Source organism: Natator depressus, chromosome 5 (assembly GCF_965152275.1).
Source record: "Natator depressus isolate rNatDep1 chromosome 5, rNatDep2.hap1, whole genome shotgun sequence".
NCBI lineage: Eukaryota > Metazoa > Chordata > Testudines > Cheloniidae > Natator > Natator depressus.
This window is the reverse complement of record NC_134238.1, coordinates 34915587-34936169: the sequence shown is the minus strand read 5'-3', so window position 1 is coordinate 34936169 and position 20583 is coordinate 34915587. Positions and strand designations below refer to the sequence as shown.

The window sequence follows — 20583 nt, the reverse complement described above, 5'->3', positions numbered from 1 at the left end:
CTCTTTCTTGAGTTGTAACAGCTAATTTAGACCCCATCATTTTATAGGTATAGTTGGGATTATGTTTTCCCATGTGAATTACTTTGCATTTATCAACACTGAATTTCATCTGCCATTTTGTTGCCCAGTCACCTAGTTTTGAGAGCTCTTTTGTAGCTTTTTGCAGTCTGCCTGGGACTTAACTAGCTTGAGCAGTTTTGTATCAAAACAGAGATAGAAAAAAACCCATTACTTCATTGTGCTGGCTCTTGCATTTGGTGGGATTCACTCTTCCCATTCTTGCCAGACTTCGTTATTGGTCATTCTGTAGGCCTGGCTTGACATGAATAATTGGCCATGGGTACAGCCTTATTTTTTGGGAGACAGGATTAGGGAAGTAAATAAATCAGGAGGCTGTACACAGAATATCTGTAGTAACTAAGATAAGAGGGAACATCATTTACAATGAACAAGATAACAATGGATAAAATAAGCCTGGCACATAAATGAGGTAAAAGTAAATTGTGCATGGACAGAGCGTGCTGCACAGGGACTGGTTCCTACAAAGTAAACAAGCCAGTCCTAAAACGTGTAATGCAACGTATAGTAAATGCAGTGTAATACGTAAGTGTGGAAGAAGTTTGTTTTGTAACTTTGGAGGTGCGGTATGCCCTGTACTTGGCCCCTACACTTCAGCCTGATTAACTCAAGTGTAGTTTGATTGTATGCTAATAAAGAAACCTCAGTGATTAGGTCTGGGAGCCTACTGAGTGCATAAGTTTTCAGAATTCACCCCAACAGACTCCTAAGTGGAAAAGGTCTCAGAGGCTACCCCAACGTACTGGTGCCATGACTCAGTGTGACATTCTGTACCTTAATTGTTATCTTACATATAAAGCGCGTCTTGTAAGGTATCAAGGGAAAGGTTATGATCTGATGAAAGTCATTTCTCTATCCGTATATGTATATCATTAATGCATATGAAGTTATGAGAATTGTGTTGTATGGTTGTCACTAAAACATGCTGTATGTTGGGGAAGAATCAGCCACATATTAGCTCCCCAGAGACAACAGCAACACCCAGGCAGGAAGTCAATGAGCTCATCAACAACCATTGTCCAGCAAGGGAGCTACAATGCAATGACTCACCTGCATGAGGCCACACCAGAGGAATTGCTCAACCTTGACTGGAGACTCAGCAATGCCCACCCAGACATGCCTGGACTTGTTTTCCAAGCACATGGATTGAGGGTATAAAACTGAACACAGAAGGCCCAGGCTGGGCCTTTCTCCTTCACCAACCTACGCGGCAAGCAACAAGGAGACTCTGAAGACTCCAACTGAGGGGACTGCCCCAGATTTCAAGGGTGAAATCTGTGTACTATGAACTGCAGTACCCAGTGGGGTGAGCAAAACTGCTTAATCTAGCTGTTGCCAACTCTAATAGGGATGAGAGTTTAGACTGCATGCTTATATTTTATTTTGGTAACCAACTCTGACTTTTTGCCTATCACTTATAGTCACTTAAAATCTATCGTTTGTAGCCAAGAAGCTTCTTTTACTGTTTATCTTTACCAGTGAGTCTGTATGAAGTGTGTGGCAAAACTGCCCACATTTGCAAAGGCTGGTATATATCCACTTTCCATTGAAGTAGTAGTGAACCAATGAATAAAATTCCATTGCTCGTCTTGGGGAGAGGGGGAGGATTTGGCTGGTGCCTTTCCCTGTGTGATTCCCGAGTGGCTCTGGGATCATTCATGCAAACTAGCTGGGTGTGGGGTCTCTACATGCAGTTGTGCTGAGTGATAACACCTGGAGGGGTTTGCTGCTGGTCATTAGCAAGGCATTGTGAGAGACAGCCCAGGCTGGAGAGAGTTAAGGGGTCACAGTGGTCCCATGGTCCCAGGCTGCACCCTGGAGATCCCATCACACTCAGATGCTGTAGTCTGGAGCAGGTAACATATACACCTCACAGCCTAGCATTAAAGGAATGGCACTGGAAGGGTTTAAATATGAACAAGTGGGTACCATGCTGGAGAAGTGGGTTAAATCTAAGGGTGGACCCTCTGGACTCCTCAGTGAAGTATTAGGGGGAGTTTGGGACCAGGTGAAAAAGGAACTCCAGAGAGTGTTATGGGAGTGGGGGGACTGCTTGGAAGAGCACAGCAGAGATCCTTTGAATGCCACTGAAATTTCCAATATGGATTAACTGCTTCTGAATATACTGGGGGGGTGTAACTTGGATACAGTTGTGTAAAAAAGTAACTACAAGCAAAAACAAGGGGTGGGAAGGGAATACCTAGTAAGTTTTAAAAAAAAATACTGCCTGTCACAAATTTGAGTGTAGCAATCAGCTTACTAAAGCTTCAGCTAGCTGAGCCACAGAATTAAAACAAGGGTGTGAGAGACAGCAGTAAAACAAAACAGTGCAGTTATCAGGGCCCAAGCCAAAAAGTTCTCACTTCTTGGTTTTTTTTTTTTTAAAAACTTGTTCAAAGCTTAAATATAAAAATTGCAGTTTAAAAAAGTAAAAAAATTAAATGGTCTTTGCTTACAATTTGCAATTTACAAAAGGAAAATGTCAGGTGTGCAAAAACCATTTTAAAAAAGAAGAAAGTTCAAAGGTTCAGCTGACAAGGCTAAGCCAAGCAAAATTAAAAGATTTATTTGGTCTCTCTTACTAAATTGTTTACACCATAGCAAGCGACCACAAAATTTAACAAAACACCTCTTTAATAGGTGTGCTAATAATAACATCACATGTAGTATGTGGGCAATACAGCTATATCTGCAGTTCTCAGCCTGTGGGCCACGTGTGCTTTTAAAAAAAAAAAATTTGCTGGTCTGGCAGGGGAGGGGCTGTCTGAGGGAGGGGAGAGAGAATGGCAGCCTGCAGAAGTGCTGCTCCCAGCAGGGGGCTGGTGAGTACTTCAGGGGGCAGGAGAGAGTGGGTCTGTGGGTAGGTTGGGAGGGGGGGCACGCTGGGATTTAGAGTTTTGCTGGGGTACTGCAGCACTCCCAGGTTTTAGGTAGTGTTCAGCTCCAGGGGTCGGTTCCAGCTACCCAGCCCATTGTTGGGGGTGGGAGGTCCAGGTCCAGCTGCGGGCCCCCGGGTCCTGGGATCTGGCTGCCTGGCCCTGAGCTGCGGGGTCCTGGTCCAGCTGCTAGCTGTCCAGGTCACGCTGCCTGGCCCTGCGTGATGGGGTTCCGGGCTCTAGCTGCCCGGCCCCATGCAGCAGGGTTCCAGGGTCAGGCCTGGGCTGTCGGTCAGCCGGTCCGGCCACAAGGCAGTCCCGTGTATGGCCGCCTGGCCCTGCACTGTAGGATCTAGGTCCAGTCCCCCTGTCCGGCCCCACACCTCAGGGTCCCAGGGTCTGGCTTCTTGCCACCTGGCCCTGTACCACGGGGTCCCGGACTCCAGCTGCCTGGCCCCGTGCTGCAGGGTCCGGATCCAGCCCTGTACAAGGGAGGGGTGTCCCGCATTCTGGCCACCCAGCTCCATGTCAGGGTCTGGTGTCTGGCCCTGCTGCAGGGCCCAGGGATCAGCTGCCCGGTCCCAGGCAGTGGTCTGGGTCTCTGCTGCCCAACCCAGCACCCAGAGCTCTGCTCCTGGCCCCGCTCTGGGTGGTGGCACTAGGCATAAGGGATTGTGGAGGGATTGTGTGTGGGGAGTGCAGTGGTTCTCAGCCTGAGGCTCACAATGATAAACAGGTTGAGAGCCACTGTGCTATACAAAGTAAAAGCAGCCTTAAAATATAAGGAGCAAGAAAACATGTGCTCTTTTAACCCGACAGAAAAGCTAAAAATTTGGCACAAGAGGTGACACGAGTTGGTGCAGGATAAGAAAATTAACAAGGGGCCAATACCATGAAGTTAAATGTGAAATCACTGTAACACGTACAATGTGGAAGATAGAACAGCTTGATTATCACTACAAAAGGTTCCCCCCCCAACTCTTCTGCAGGTAATAGCTTACCTTACCTGATCACCCTTGTTACAGTGTGTATGGTAACACCCATTGTTTCATGTTCTCTGTGTATATAAATCTCCCCACTGTATTTTCCACTGCATGCATCTGATGAAGTGAGCTGTAGCTCACGAAAGCTTATGCTCAAATAAATTTGTTAGTCTCTAAGGTGCCACAAGTCCTCCTTTTCTTTTTGCGGATACAGACTAACACAGCTGCTACTCTGAAATGTGGAAGAAGTTTGTTTTCCCTTCTCAAATACTGTTGTAAGACAATGCAAGGTCTGGAAAGTCCCAGGTTTGTACTGCTGTTTGCACCTGGAGGACACTTGCATGTGCAGGTGTAATGTCTTACAAACAGAGTTGCTGGCATGTGGATTCACTCTAGGGGAACAGTCTCCAAATTTCACAGTACAGTTGAGATGCTGGAAGGTTGATAAAGTAAAAACTGCCTATGCTGGTGATAAGTTTTATGTGGTGGCTAAAGAGGACCACTTCTGGTACAGACCCAGGGAATGCTATTTTAATTGGCCTATGTTCTGTTTCACACCAAAATCTCTTCTGGTAATAAATGGAAAGATTTTTTTATATATTTTGTACTGGTTTTTTATCCTATAATGAAAGCAAATTACAGAAGGATGCTTTAAAGGCAGGGAATCTTATAATGTGGGATTACACCCTGTTGGACTATACTGGAGGAGGTGAGCTTGCACTGCCTGGTTTGTACTTTGAGACCAGTATCAATGGTGGTTCAAATGATTACAGCTACCGGTCTCAGGAATCTGTCCCTGGGTAGTGAACTTAAAAAAGAAAGCCCAGAAAGACAGGAATGTAATGCAAATGAAATAAATGCTAATATAAAAAAAAAAAAAAGAAAAGCAGTGGAATATAGGCCTGGCTTGACATAAGTAATTGGGCATGGCTGGGGCTTCATTTCTTGAGGGAGATGATTAGGGAGGTAAATAAATCAGCAGGCTGGAAACAGAATGTTGGTACTAGCTAAAATAAGGGGAACACCTAGGGGACCACTAATAATGAATAAGACAAACCTGGAATGTAAAATGAGATAAAGAGTAAGGCGTGCATGTGACGGGTTGGACCCCCTGTCTGGGTGTCCACCTGATGTGCTGGGATTCCACTGAGCCCACGCATTCCACCAGCCTGGGCTTCCTCCCCCTGTCCTTGCTGTGCGAGACCCTCAAGCCTTCCCTGGCACACGCATAGCAGACAGACTGAAATCAGCTCTGTGTGGGAGGATTCAGCTCGGGCATTTAACCAGCACTCACATGCACACCTCCTTTGGGGTGTAAACCCAAAATAATATTGTCTTACACTGTATAGAAAGATCTGTACCATGCACGCTGATAAAAATTTGCCCCTCCCTCAATGTGGAGGAAGATATGCACAGCTTTTTGTCGTCCAGTCCTCCCAGATATGAATTGTACAAACTGGGTATTTGAATAAACAAAAACAAGTTTATTAACTACAAATGGTAAATTTTAAGTGATTATAAGGGATAGCAAATAAAACAAAACACGCAACCTAAGCTTAATTCACTAAAGAAACAGGTTACAAATAGTAATTTCTCATCCTAAATGTTGTTTTAGGCAGGTTGCAGAGTTTCTGCAGCTTAGAGTTCCAGTTATTTCTCTTCACAAGCTAGACCCCTGTCTCAGCCTGGACTCAGCCCTTGCCTTTCCCCAGCTTAGTTCCTTTGTTTCTTCAGGTACTTTCAGCAGTTTTCCTTCTTGGGTGGGGAGGTAATGGAGAAGAGTCCTGATTGACTTACTTCCCAGCCTTAAGTAGAATTTACATAACGCGGGAATCCTTTGTCTCCAGTGGAAAAATACCAGCAGTGTCCAAGGTGGTACTCTGTACTAGGTGACATTATCACATGACCTTACAGTGTTAAAGCCACTATGAGACAACGTTTATTTGTAACAACCACAGGAAGGAACTCCATGAAGACGAGAGATCAGCATCTTCATAAACCTATTGTCTATCCTAATGGGTCATCCAGGCTGATTGCATACTGTCTGGCGGTCGTTTCCCAGGTGTAACCACAGTTATAATTGTTACATACTTAATATTCCTAACTTCAGATACAGAAATGATACATGTATACAAATAGGATAATCATATTCAGTAAAACATAATCTTTCCAATGATAACTTACATGACCTATCTTGCATCAAACATATCTTAGTTATGCCATATTTATATCATAACAATATTTCTATGAAGAATATGGGATGTAGTGACACAGAGCATGGACAGAGCATTCGGTACAGGGATTGGGTCCTACAAAATAACCAAGCCAGTCCCAAAAGATGTGAGGCAATGTAATGTATAAATGTATATAAAGGAAGAAGTTTGCTGTGTAACTTTGGATGTCTGGTACACCCTATATGCACCTCCTATACCTGAGCCTGACCAGTTCAAATGTAGTTTGATTGTATGCCAATAAAGAAACCTCAGAGATGAGTTTGGAACTGAGCTGAGTTCTTGGGAACCAAGTGGACAAGGTCTCAGAGGCTACCCCAAAACACTGATAACACACCTAGGTACTCCACATGTCAAGAAACCAGCCAGTGTCAGTATCCAAAGCTGAATTCGAACACAAGTGGTTACCCATGGAGTCGCAACCTACTAGGATTGTGTAAACATCCATTATACAAGGGCCCATGCAACTTGCCTTGAATGCACAGCCCATTGTTTAAGGAATTAACACCAGACAGCCACGCCAATGCTAGTGTAATGGCACCCTTCTCTCCCTGCAGCATGTCATTGTGGGACACCACTCCCTTTCACAGGGGTAAGCCTGGTCTGTGATAGAAAATTAGGTCGGTTTAACTACGTTGCTCAGGAGTGTGAAAAATCCACACCCCGGAGCAGCACTGTTAAGCTGTCCCTGTGTAGACAGAACTGGGCTGATGGAAGAATTATTCTGTTGACCTAGCTACTGCCTGTCAGGGAGGTGAGTTACCTACGCTGACGGGAGAACCCCTCCCATCAGCATAGGTAGCATCTACACTAAAGTACTACAGCTTCAGTCATTGTGCCACTGTAGCTTTTTAAGTGTAGACGAGCCCTTAGTGGCATATCCAGTAAGCTACAGTCTTGAAGGCAAGAGCAGTAGATACTCAGGTTATTCTTTCCATAGCCACTAGTGCCTGGGTTCCTCACAACTTTGGAAGTTTGTTTATTTGAATTTACTATGCCCCCTAGCACCCATGGGCTGGGCTGCCTTTGCCCAGAACCCAGCTCTCCTGTCACAACTGTAGCTCTCCAGGCTCTCTCCCAGCTCCACGAGGGGGTTGCACAGCAGCCTACTCTATAAGCTCCTCTTCTGTTCTCAAGCTTGTTCTATGCTGGTTCATGGCTGTATCAGTCAGCCTTTCGGGGCCGCTTCTTGTGGTCCAGTTCTACCTCTGGACAGCTATCAGGACCTAGTGCTTGATCTACAGCTCTCATAAGAACGGCCATACTGGTCAGACCAAAAAGGTCCATGTAGTCCAGTATCCTGTCTTCCGACAGTGACCAATGCCAGATGCCCCAGAGCGAATGAACAGAACACGTAATCATCAAGTGATCCATCCTCTGTTTCCCATTCCCAGCTTCTGACAAACAGAGGCTAGGGACACCATCCCTGCCCATCCTGGGTAATAGCCCTTGATGGACCTATCTTCCATGAACGTATCTAGTTCTTTTTTGAACTAGATACTCAACTGCTGTCTCCAGGTTCCTGCTGACAAATACTTCTCTCACACACACTTTCTATTCTTCATCCCATGTCCTCTGTAAAGTATGCTACCTCCTCTTTCTGGTCACCTGGTACCTGGGATGATTTAGTTGGTGTTGGTCCTACTTTGAGCAGGGGATTGGACTAGATGACCTCCTGAGGTCTCTTCCAACCCTAATCGTCTATGATTCTACCCCCTGTTGGCGGTGCCCCCAGGGTGGATGGGTACTAGGCTAGTCCAAGAGCATGCAGAGGAGAGAAGATAAAACACATGGGGCGGGGGAGGGAAGGAAATTGAGGAGGAGCCAGGGATAACACTGAAATAGACTGAGATTTCCAGTTTATTTACCAAGCATGGGAGGGAAAGTGTCCTATTAAAAGAATGTGAACACTAGGTTAAGTGTTGTTTAAGCTCCTGCAGTTCCTAAAATGATCTCTGGGTCATCCATGTGGGATGAAGGGGGCACTACCTGGTAATGGGCCAGTGGGGCCATCAACCAAAAAGAACCTGATAGTCTGCTTAAAGTGCACTCTGTTAAATTGTATCAAAATGACATATTGTTGCATAAAGAAAAGGAGGACTTGTGGCACCTTAGAGACTAACCAATTTATCTGAGCCTAAGCTTTCGTGAGCTACAGCTCACTTCATCAGATGCATACTGATGTATGTGAGCTGTAGCTCACGAAAGCTTATGCTCAAATAAATTGGTTAGTCTCTAAGGTGCCACACGTCCTCCTTTTTGTTTTTGCGAATACAGACTAACACGGCTGCTACTCTGAAACCTGTCATATTGTTGCATGTAACTACTGGTTTAGGCACAAAATATTTGGGCTTTGAAAATCCTGCTGTCTTTCCTTCAGATAGTAATGCTTATTAATATTTATTTGTATTATGGCAGCACCATTAACCAACCAAGATCAGTACCCATTGCTCTAGGTACTGTACAAGTGAGTGCGCAGCAGTCCCAAAAAGCTTCTAGTCTAAATAAGAAAAACAGAGACTTGGGAGAGGGGGGAAAAGACTGAACACAGAAATTGCATAAACAATGTAATGGTGAATAAACATCATGTTTAGGTCCAGGACTTTGGGGGTTTCTCTAATGGAGCAGAGAATCACATATTACACTCCTGTCTTCTAGGTATAATTCACTTTCAAAATGACAATCCCAAAGAACAACATGTAGTTTCAGGACTCTCTGCAACAAGAATTTTATCTTTATGGATTGAAATTATGTCCCTACTCTGGCACAACCAGTGATGGTTTTGTTGGTGTGTGTTTTTATTTATCTTCATAAAGAAACAATCAATAAAAATACAAAAAAATTAACAGCTCACAACTTGTATATGTTACCACATTATGTGGCCCCACATTTCACAAGATATCAATAAAATTATGCAACTTGTCAAAGTTGCGAGACCAGTCAATATAAAATCGGAAAATGTTACACAGACATAACATGTTAGGGTGGTGGTAACAATAATACAAAAAAAGGGGGGAAAAGGAAGGAAAGAAGGGGTTTGGGGGAGAGGTGGCAGGAAGACGGAGGGGGAAAGCTCAGCGGTATTATTTGAGCTATCTTAGCATTCTTTATCCAAATGTATCAAGAGACGAGGTCCAAATTTTTCTGAATCCATACAATTGGTCTCTACATTAATAAGTTGTTCTTTCTTACATTGCTAACTCACAGGTCTGAATAACACAAGAATGTTTTAAATAATCAAATCCATAAAATACGAGAATTAAGTGATTGCTGAATTCTGTATTCATACACTACATGCTGTTACTTGAGTATTAATAGGCTGTTGCTGGAGGGCCGAATAGAATACTAACATTCATGAAACAGGTTTCAGAGTAGCAGCCATGTTAGTCTGTATCCGCAAAAAGAACAGGAGTACTTGTGGCACCTTAGAGACTAACAAATTTATTAAAGCATAAGCTTTCGTGAGCTACAGCTCACTTCATCGGATGCATTCAGTGGAAAATACAGTGAAAATTCATGAAATGGGTTATCACAATACAGCCAGAAAGGAAAGCATGTCCCATTACTTCAAGCATCAAAGGGCTGGGGGAGATGGATGCTTGTTGCTAAGCACTGTTGTTCATGCTGAACTGCTGGGAAGTGCGCCTGATATGACATACTTCACTATCTGCCAGACACTGGTGGTCTTTATGAGGAGACCAACAGCATCTTATTGATGGTGGGGAAAGCAAATAATAAAAATACAGGTTTCAGAGTAGTAGCCGTGTTAGTCTGTATCCGCAAAAAGAATTCTTCACAACACTGAACATGTAACACCTTGATTTCCTGTTTTGCAATCACTAATAATAATAATTAATAATGTATAAATGTCGTCTTGTCAGTACGATCATATACATTTAGCTCCAGAAATTCTGTGTGGATATTAAGAACTAAAGTCTAGTCTAACAAAAAGATCGCATGCACATATAACACATTCCTTGTAAAACACTACATTAAGATCACATTGTATGTATTTTATACACTTCCTTTGAGACCAAACTTCTAGTATTTAATGTCTTGAAAGAAATTATATCCTTGTGGAACACTACTACATATTTCAGAAATGCTAAACAGAGATGTCAACTTTGAACATTCATCTTTCCTGAACATTAAAGATACACTAGAAGTGTTTTAAAAAAAACCCTAAACACAGATTTGTTATTGTGACAGCATTTTGAACCCATACATCATTTGGCTCTTTACCCACAATGTTACCTGCAGATCTTTCTGTGGCACTGCTATGTATAGCCACACTACAGGCTTCTCCTTGACCCATATGCACCTTTTCGCTTCCCAGAAGACGAGTGACAGCTTCCATTCAGCAGTGCCAGACAGTAATTTCCCAGATAAAACAGTCTAACAGTCAGCTTAGATGAAACAAATGTAGCATTTATTGGTGTTTTTAACAGCATAGTGAGAAAGCAAATTAAGTTAGGTAAACACACTTGAATGCAGAGGACCTGCTCTGCTGCTGGGATAAATTGGTGTTGTGCCATCACAGTCTGTTTACTCCAGCTGAGGATGTGACCCCAATCGTACAATAAAAATCCACAAGTTGGTACTGTAAACAACTTACAAAAGGAGATTAAAAGGGTGATATGTTACCTGACTGCTGTATTAGTCCCCTTTTTGACACAATTTCTCAGTCTGTCAGTATAGTTCAACTTGTTTGTGATGCAAAAGTTTGGCAAGTTGCAATGGAGGTATAGGAGATTAGAGGTATGTCAAAACACACAGATCTTGTTTAAGCCATCCTTTCTGAAATCAAATCAATGGAATTAGCATTCATTAAAATGTGTGTCAAATGATATATTATGGCTTCGGTGCAGTTAGGAATGCATAATATGCTCACTTAGTCATTCCTGTTATTGGTTAAGGATTCCCCACTTATCCCCATGTCTTGTGCTAGCTTTGGGCTATGTAAATCTTATAAAGAGCCCTATGCCACTGACAGCAGTAGAGTCAATGTTTTTTGGAGGGGGGAAAAGGGCAGAGAGAGTCACTGAATATTTCTCTGGCTCTCCTGGGGTCGGAAGGAGGTTGCTATGATGTTGCTATGGGGATTGGGAGGGTAAGGTAGGTTATTGTGACTAGGAAGGTTTGTTTGTTTGTTTTTCTTATGTGGGAAAGTGCAACTGCTGTTACTTAAATATTAATGTTCTATTGATTTTGTTTTATTGCTCTGTGGGAGGGTAAGTGCCTCACATGCTCAAGGACTGGAGAATTTGGCTTCCTTTTCTAGATGGATCACTTCATGTCTCTGCCAAGAGTAGGCCTGCCTACATTGTATAAAGCCTGAGGATTTTTGCATAAAGCTTGCATATGCAAAGTGTATGCAATTTTAAAATCCCAGGTGGGCACCCAGGCTACAAATACCCCAATTTCATTAGTTATCCCCACACAAAAAATTGATCCTGCTCCTTTATTCCATCAGTTTCTTCCTCTTCCCACCCCTGTAGGGTTTCCAACCATTTATAACTGTGAAAGACTCCCAGCAACAGCACTCAAGACGGAATTCCCCATCTAGCTGCAGAATAGGTACAGCAGTGGTACCAGCAACATAAGCGTCACCTCTCTGCCCTGCCAATTTGCTTCAAACTTCATACAGTGGATACTCTTCTTGGAGTAAGAGATTAGAACTAATCTCCATGATACAATCAAGCCTTAGCCTCTTTGCCGAGATTACCAGTTGTGATAGTGGTTTGCGTAATGTGGAAACTGTCTATTATTGGACACTGAACTGAAACCACTGCCATTATTTCACATACTGGTAGGCTGCCGAGCATCCATCAGACAGTAATGGCTCTTAGTCACTTCTGATCCCAGCTATCTTGAAAGCTGTGACCTACAGGTCAAAGGCTCAATATCTACTTACCACCCCCGGAGCATTCCTCTTCCACTACTAACTGGATTTGAAAGTAAAATTATCTATTTTTATTTGTAAGTTGTTTAAAATGTGCAATTTAAGAGACTAACTGAAAGGAAAACAGCATGCTTCAGTCTCAATTTAACAGTAATGGAATGGGAGGGTCTGTATTTTTAGAGGCAGAGTTCATGTCAGCTTTCTAAATCTACCAAGACTATAAGCACTGGCCTTGAGTGTGACAGACTAACTTTTCTCAGGGTGAGGGTTGATTCAGTCTCCATGGTAGCCAAGTTTTAAAAGTAAGAATGATGATTGTTTCCAAGGGAGAGAAAGTCATGTGTGCGGAATTATGCTGGATGGGAAATTATAATGTGGAGCTAATGGGAACGGAGCTGAGACCACATAGGATCATGGATTGGTCTTGTACATCAAATAATTTTTAAATATTTTGAAGACATTTTATCGCGTATCCATCCAGGAAATAATAATAATTGTTTGTTTGTATATTAGTAAATGGTTTGAACAGGCTTCTTTACAGCTGCTTGGACTTTTTTATCCTACAAACAATTTTCAAATGTAATTATGTTAGCACAGAAAATTATGTACATAGGACTGTGCCACCCTGAACTTAGATTCTCTTTCTATTGGTGAACTCCTCCCATTCACGGTACTTAAACTCACTTTTCTGTCACCTTCCTTTGTTCACATTGTAGTTCAGTGGCCTGACAAACTTCACTCTAAAGAACTAAGGGCCTGACCCTCAGTTACACTAATGGGCCTTAAGGTAGATGGTCAGCTCATGTCACTCAGGTAGTGTAACTGAGCATCAGGGCTGAGATCTATTGCGTAACTGAAGCGGCTACTTTGTTGTGCCAGGGGTATGTCTATGTGGCTGTTGGGAGCAAGCCTCCCAGCCCAGGTAGAGAGACTTACACTGGTTTGGCTTGAGCTAGCGCACCAAAAATAGCAGTGTGGATATTGTGACTCGGGCTGGAGCTCAGGCTCTGGAGCCTAAGGGGTCAGGTGGGCTTGAGAGTCCAAACCTCAATATCCACACTGCTATTTTTAGCGTGCTAGCTCAAGCCCTGCTAGCGTGAGTCTGTCTACCTAGTCTGGGAAGCTCATTCCCAGATGCAGTGTAGACATACCCTTAAAGAGCAGACTGTAACAGGCCAGCAGCATTTACCTAAAACATCACACCATAATAGGTGTGAGCCTGTGGAGAAAGGGTAGGAGAGTTCTGTTGACTTACTGAGAAAGATGGCTCCTTACCCTACCAAGATATAAGGGAAGTGGGGGTAGGGGCTTTCTAGACAGAGAAGCTCTAGGTGGGAGCTACACAGGCTGGATGGAGGAACCTGAGAAGGAGAGAGGAATTTTGAGCTGAACTTTATCTTATTATTAACTTCTATGTTAATAAAAATAGACTACATTAAGGGGATGAGTTTGTACTGTATATAATATTTTTATTTAATATTTGAACTGTGTTTCAGAGCCGGTTCAGAAAGACATGTTCACGTGCACGTTTTTGCTATTGTAAAAGCAGTTCGCTCTCAGGCTTACACCCTTTTAATGTTTATTTAAAAACTCAGTATGAGATAATAAAGAAAATACAGAAACATCCTTAATCATTGTGTTGATAAATGATAGGGGACTGCAAAGGAAATTCTGAAACAGCCTGAGACATATTGATGCTACTGAGCACTGAAGAAGGAGATTAAAATTGAAAATACGTTCACAGTCCAATTTAACATCTGAATGCTAGAGATTCATGAATGCTCATCTTCATTTCCCAGCAATTTTGCTAACATGCAAAATGAAATTGCCATTCACTGTGTCGCATGAAAGATTACTTAGATATGTCAGAAGTTTGGGTAATAATAATTAGATCTAGTACACTTTCAAAAGCAGATTAGTTGAAGTGAAAGAAACTCTGACTACTAGGAAATATACCCCATGTGGCTCTTTAATAGGCACCCAGTAAAGCCTCTGAAATGCTCAAAGATATAATTTGTCTGTAAGAATTACTCATGGCCAGTGGAGGACATGCTTATTTTTCATTAGCATTGGAACTAATGCCATCTGTGGGCTTGGGCAAATGACCTGGTTTCTCTGGACCCATACTGTAGTCCTTTCTAGGCATAAATGTCCTGGCCCCTTTGCCTTAGTGCCCCCTTATTTCACAGAGGTGTTGCGAGGCTTTGAGGGGTGTTGTATTGTGAAGACATAAAGTGTTACCTAGCCTAATTTATTACATTATAAGTAGGGTTGGTAGAATTTGGGGGGAAGTTGGGTTTGGGGTTGGTTTTTTTGCAATTTTGACAATTAATATAGATTTTTATTAAGATTTTGTTTCAATTTTTAACTATATTTTTATAGGTGCTAGAAGATAAGGGGGATAGGGCTGGAGTTAGAGTTAGGGCAGGGCTGCAGGGGGCTCCCTGCAGGGCCAAGGGGCCCAAGATACCCAGGCACAAAGTGAGGGGAGGCTATGGTCCTGGCCCAGCAGAACAGAGACCTCTGCCAGGACTGCAAGGAGGAGGACAAACTCCCGGCTATTGGGAAGATCATCCCCTGCTGAACTTTTCTTGCCCATACTCCTAGCTGGTGAATGAGTGAGCAGGGCCATGACAGCGGAGCTGCAGAGGGCTCCCTGCATGGCTGCAGGGCGAATGACACCTGAACCCTGCAGGCACAAGGTGCAGGGAAGGCTGAGGACCTGGCCGGGGAGAGAAGACACCACCGGTTAATACTGTGAGGGCACCATGCTGTTGAATGGCTCTTGCCTGGGGATAGCTGCAGCACTCCCAGCTGGGGAATGAGAGAGCAGGTTCATAGGAGTAGGGCTGAAGACGCTGCCACAGGGCCAGTGACACCTGATCCCTGCAGGTACAAGGAATCAACAACAAGAATTTTTGCTATAAACTGGGGATGTATCAGTTGGAAGTGACTGAAAAGGAGAAAGACCTGGATGTATTGGTCAATGACAAGATTACTATGAGTTGCCAATGTGATGTGACTGTGAAAAAGGCTAATGCAACACTAGGCTGCATCTGGCAAGGTACTTCCAGTAGAGATATAGAAGTATTATTATCATTATATGAGGCGCTGGTGAAATCTCATCGGGAATACTGTGTGCAATTCTGGTCTCCTATGTTTAAGAAAGATTAACTCACACAGGGACAGGTGCAGAGACTGAGCTTTACAAGTTTCTGGAGGCGATGGTACGATGAGATTGCCCACAATGGCATATTGTCCATCAACAACTGCTCTTAGCAAATACCTCCGATGTCTGAAGATGGGGAGGGCTCTGAGTTACTACTGAGAATTCTTTCGCAGGTGTCTGGTTGGTGAATCTGGCTGAAGTGCTCAGGATGCAACTGATCACCATATCTGGGGTCAAGAAGGAATTTTCCCCAGGTCAGAATGGCAGAGACCCTGGCGGTTTTTTTTCTTCCTCTGCAGCATGGGGCATGAGCACTTGCTGGTTTGAACTAGGGTAAATGGTGGATTTTCTGTAAATTTAAGACTTTAACTCAATATTTGAGGACTCCAGTAACTCAGCCAGAGGTTATAGGTCTATTACAGGAATGGGTGGGTGAAGATCTGTGCAGTGTTTAGGAGGTCAGGCTCATGATGGTTCCTTGTCGCCTTGAAATCTGAGTCTGAGTTCAAGAAAGAACCATGGCTGTTTTACAGCCCTCAAATCAGGCAATATCACATGCATTATATAGTCTAGCCAGTCTGTTCTCATTCTCCCTCTTTCATGCATACAGGCTGAAGACCAGAGATAATGGGAGAAGAAAAGAAGTTACCAAAATGACAGAAGGGTCAGATGAATTCATGTCAGTCTTAAGTAAAATAACCTTCAGTGAGGAACTCACTTATTTAGCTTTTTAATTTAGCTTTATCATGAAGCAGTTTTGCTCATAAACTACTCCTTTCCTAAAAAAAGACTTAAAATGGACTCGTTGGCATGTTACTTAAACAGTGTTGTTTTTGCTGATGAAACGAGTTACATGTTCACACCTTGGAAGTATTCTAGTAATTTGCCCTATAAGCAACATATATGCAACATTGTATGTAAACTGGGAATACTCTTCACAACTTCAGGCTCCAACTGATGCTTGCACCATGTCGTGCAGTGTAGATTTGGCAGGTGGCTGAGGGGAAGCTAGGTTTTTCACCAGAAAAAGATATCGGGGTGGGATTTTCAAAGTTAGGACCAAGCAATCGCACATGTACCCTTCAACTCATTTGCAAATATTCAGTGTGAATACACAAATAAGGTATTTGCACCTGAACATGGACAGATAGGCACCTATTGGCTATGGGGGCATGCAAATAACTTGTTTGTGTATATAAATCATAGACTCATAGAATATCAGGGTTGGAAGGGACCTCAGGAGGTCATCTAGTCCAACCCCCTGCTCAAAGCAGGACCAATCCCCAACTAAATCATCCCAGCCAGGGCTTTCTCAAGCCTGACCTTAAAAATATCTAAGGAAGGAGATTCCACCACCTCCCTAGGTAACACATTCCAGTGTTTCACCACCCTCCTAGTGAAAAAGTTTTTCCTAATATCCAACCTAAACCTCCCCCACTGCAACTTGAGACCATTACTCCTTGTTCTGTCATCAGCTACCACTGAGAACAGTCTAGATCCATCCCCTTTGGAACCCCCTTTCACGTAGTTGAAAGCAGCTATCAAATCCCCCCTCATTCTTCTCTTCCGCAGACTAAACAATCCCAGTTCCCTCAGCCTCTCCTCATAAGTCATGTGTTCCAGTCCCCTAATCATTTTTGTTGCCCTCCGCTGGACTCTTTCCAATTTTTCCACATCCTTCTTGTAGTGTGCGGCCCAAAACTGGACACAGTACTCCAGATGAGGCCTCACCAATGTTGAATAGAGGAGAACGATCACGTCCCTCGATCTGCTGGTAATGCCCCTACGTATACATCCCAAAATGCCATTGGCCTTCTTGGCAACAAGGGCACACTGTTGACTCATATCCAGCTTCTTGTCCACTGTAACCCCTAGGTCCTTTTCTGCAGAACTGCTGCCTAGCCATTCGGTCCCTAGTCTGTAGCAGTGCATGGGGTTCTTCCGTCCTAAGTGCAGGACTCTGCACTTGTCCTTGTTGAACCTCATCAGATTTCTTTTGGCCCAATCCTCCAATTTATCTAGGTCCCTCTGTATCCTATCCCTACCCTCCAGTGTATCTACCTCTCCTCCCAGTTTAGTGTCATCTGCAAACTTGCTGAGGATGCAATCCACACCATCCTCCAGATCATTAATGAAGATATTGAACAAAACCGGCCCCAGGACCGACCCTTGGGGCACTCCACTTGATACCGGCTGCCAACTAGACATGGAGCCATTGATCACTACCCTTTGAGCCCGACAATCTAGCCAACTTTCTATCCACCTTATAGTCCATTCATCCAGCCCATACTTCTTTAACTTGCTGGCAAGAATAAAGCACATACTAATATGCCATGTTAGACACTCATGCCTAACCTTGAAAATGTAACATATTATAATCTGGGAGTTAATCATAATTTTTATTTATTCAGATAACAGGTCGCATTCTCACCAAAATGAATGGGTGTGTGTGTGTGTGTGAGTGAGATAGAGAGACACTATGCTCATCCATCATTTACTTTTTCTCTTGTACAGATAGCTGATCTTTTTTAACTATTTCTGGGAGTGGAGTGAGAATGTCACAGATTCAGAGACTTTCAACTGTGTCGCTACACTTTTGGATTACAACATACTTGAAAATCTCATCTTGGTATGATGAATTAGGAGTCTTTTTAGTTTTAAGCTTATATAGGTCTAGAAATACTGTATTAAAACATGAATTTTTTTACTCTGTTTTCACTGTTATTGAAATTTACTTGGACATCATTTTTCCTCATCACTGGTACAGAAGGCTCAGAAGAGTGTGCTCATAATTCAATAATAGATGTCATAGAGACTGAAACCTCTGTCTAGTGAGACTAAGCTGCCTTTTAGAATAAGGGCCACTGGTGAAATTATAGATAAATTCCAAAAGAATCCCACCATGAAAACAAATAAGATTCCCAGAAATGAAGGAGTAAATTAGATGAAAAGACACTTTCACCTGTTTTGAAGTGAAGTTCATTGTAGTTGAAGAAGAACTCAACTATTGCTAATAAACAACTGCTTTGCACTTGGTCTTCTGTAACTGTTAATGAAACTAGTGTAACCTCCTCTGAAATGAGACTCCTGGGTTTTTCCTCTGACCAAGCTGTCATCCCTGAGTAACCATAGAGGCCTTTTTGTTTGCCTTCTCTATGAGTTGCTGTTGATGATAAATTTAAAAAGTACTTTTTTCTGAAGGATTGAATTTGGCTAAATTAGATCATTTCTCTAGTCAACCCATGATTGGTTTTTTTTTTGCTTTTTACTCTTCCCTTGACAGGCACACAACCCTTTGAGGACTCTAATCTATGCATGGCAGTAATATGTAAACAGGACTTATGGTTGCATGAAATCCAGATGCAGTTATAGGCAAAGTAGTGACTAACCATTCACTCTGGTAAGAGTAGACTCTATTTACCAGCCTTTCTGAAACAGAATTAAAAATCCAGCTGCTAGAATAAAATGACACATGGAGCACAATCAGGAGAACCCTGGAAGCAAAATGTTTGTGTTTGACGACAATAGCTGGTTACTTATGATATGACAAACAAATGGTTTGATTATTTGAAAATATTAATATGTGCAAAGCCCTGCTTGTGGTTACCTTCCAGTGTAACTTTACATCACTAGTGGTAATCTGTAAAGTAAAGTTTTGGAGCAAACAGGATTTCACTCTTCAGTATTAGATTGTGTAATCCATACTTTTTATTCTTTCATTTTTAAGTACAGTTAAATAGTGCGGAGTGTTGCAATAGAGTAAATAATACTCTGGATTTCTATAGTGCCTTCTAGCTAAGAATCTCAAGGTGCTTTACAAACAACTAAGTCTCACATCCCTGTGAGTTACAGAAGTATTGTACTTGGCTGGATTCTCCAGCAAACTAAGACCACTCTGCATGGCCGTGGTACAAAGTGGCCTTAAAGCAGCTGGAGACAGCCAGTGTCACAGCCTCTGTACAAGCGATCTTTGCACTAATGGCATGCTGGCAGAGATGGCTCCAATGCTTTCTTCACCAGCCACCCCACCTTCACCCCTCAAGGAAGCTTATTTTAAATCGGCCCAATGTCCATTTCAGCTTGCAAACTGTCATCAGGATCACCTGTCGGAATGTTACTTCAGTTTTAAATCAGAGTTTTTCTACCACCTGGCACTATAGAATGCAGAGAGAAAATAAGGACTATACAATTCTCATTGATCTTCACCGGCCAGTTTACACTTCCTTGTTTTAAACACTATTTGCCTTTAAAACCAACATCGAAATTGCAAACATTTATATTTCCTGGAGGAGGATCAGAATATTTCAGAGGAAACAAGTTCATAATCTCCACCTCATGTTTTGTGGTGAGATAATAAAGAAACTGAAAATACCTGTATCCTTAACTTACACTGTATCATACATATATACGTGGCTGCTAATCTTTTGAGAAATTTGTCAAAACTTCATTGATGGGTTTCTTTTTTTACAACTTAGTGTTTCTCACTCCAGACTTTATTCTGTGCAATTCATATGGCCTTCATGAGTTGAGTCAGAAACCTAGCCCCCTCAGAAGATTGCTTGTACATACTTCTCAGCGACTCTGTCTGAGAACTTGTAGGAGGTTGTTGATACTGAAGAACATGATTCAGATGACCAAATACAACATCATGTTGGTTGGATTGTTTTTGGTTAGACGTCTCATGAAACCCAGCCTCATGAAAATAAATGGCATTATTTTTACCATTCATCATTTGTAGAGTTTCCCCACATACCTACTTAAATGTATCTGTCTCTAGGTGATTCAGCAGAAGAAATCGACCTCACTGTGGTTTACCAAACAGCTGCTAATGGCGACGTCAACACACTGACTGCAGTGATTCTTGAAGACCCTTCAATATTAGAATGCTGCGACAGCGAGGGTAAAACTTAGAGGGTTTAGATTGTTCCCAGCGAGTTAATCAATACAATATGTGACTGAGCTGTCATCTTTTTTCCATTTTTAATATTGACTTTAAAAATTAGTGAAACATCATAAGTAGAATTATATCAAGTTCTCCCCTTTATGAGCAATAGAATGGGAAATTGGTATTTTGGGGGGGATATCCATTGGGAATATGCATTTTGGATGTCCCTGGATGGCCACAAAATAATATTTTCTTCCTCCTTACAAAGTTTATTCATTTACATATAAATAAGAATATCCCATGTATCAGACAGTGGACATGAGACACAAAGTCGTCTGCCATGAATTTATATTGTTTGTCATAGGAAGAGAAATGCTGGAAAGTTGCTGAAATTTCAGGGGAGGATGGAGAAATAATTTATTCTAGTCAAATCCAAATTATATATATTTTTGGACATCT

At 42.5% G+C, this 20583-nt stretch overlaps 1 protein-coding gene across 3 annotated transcripts in view; it reads left to right on the top strand.

The window, feature by feature from the left end:
• The window catches only part of ANKRD55 (ankyrin repeat domain 55), a 70611-nt gene that overhangs the window by 3475 nt on the left and 46553 nt on the right, over positions 1-20583 (top strand). For all 3 annotated transcript variants that reach the window (XM_074953956.1, XM_074953955.1, XM_074953957.1), the window contains exon 2: positions 20017-20139. In XM_074953956.1, the coding sequence (XP_074810057.1) occupies positions 20017-20139 (123 nt within the window). The remainder of the gene's footprint in view (positions 1-20016; positions 20140-20583) is intronic.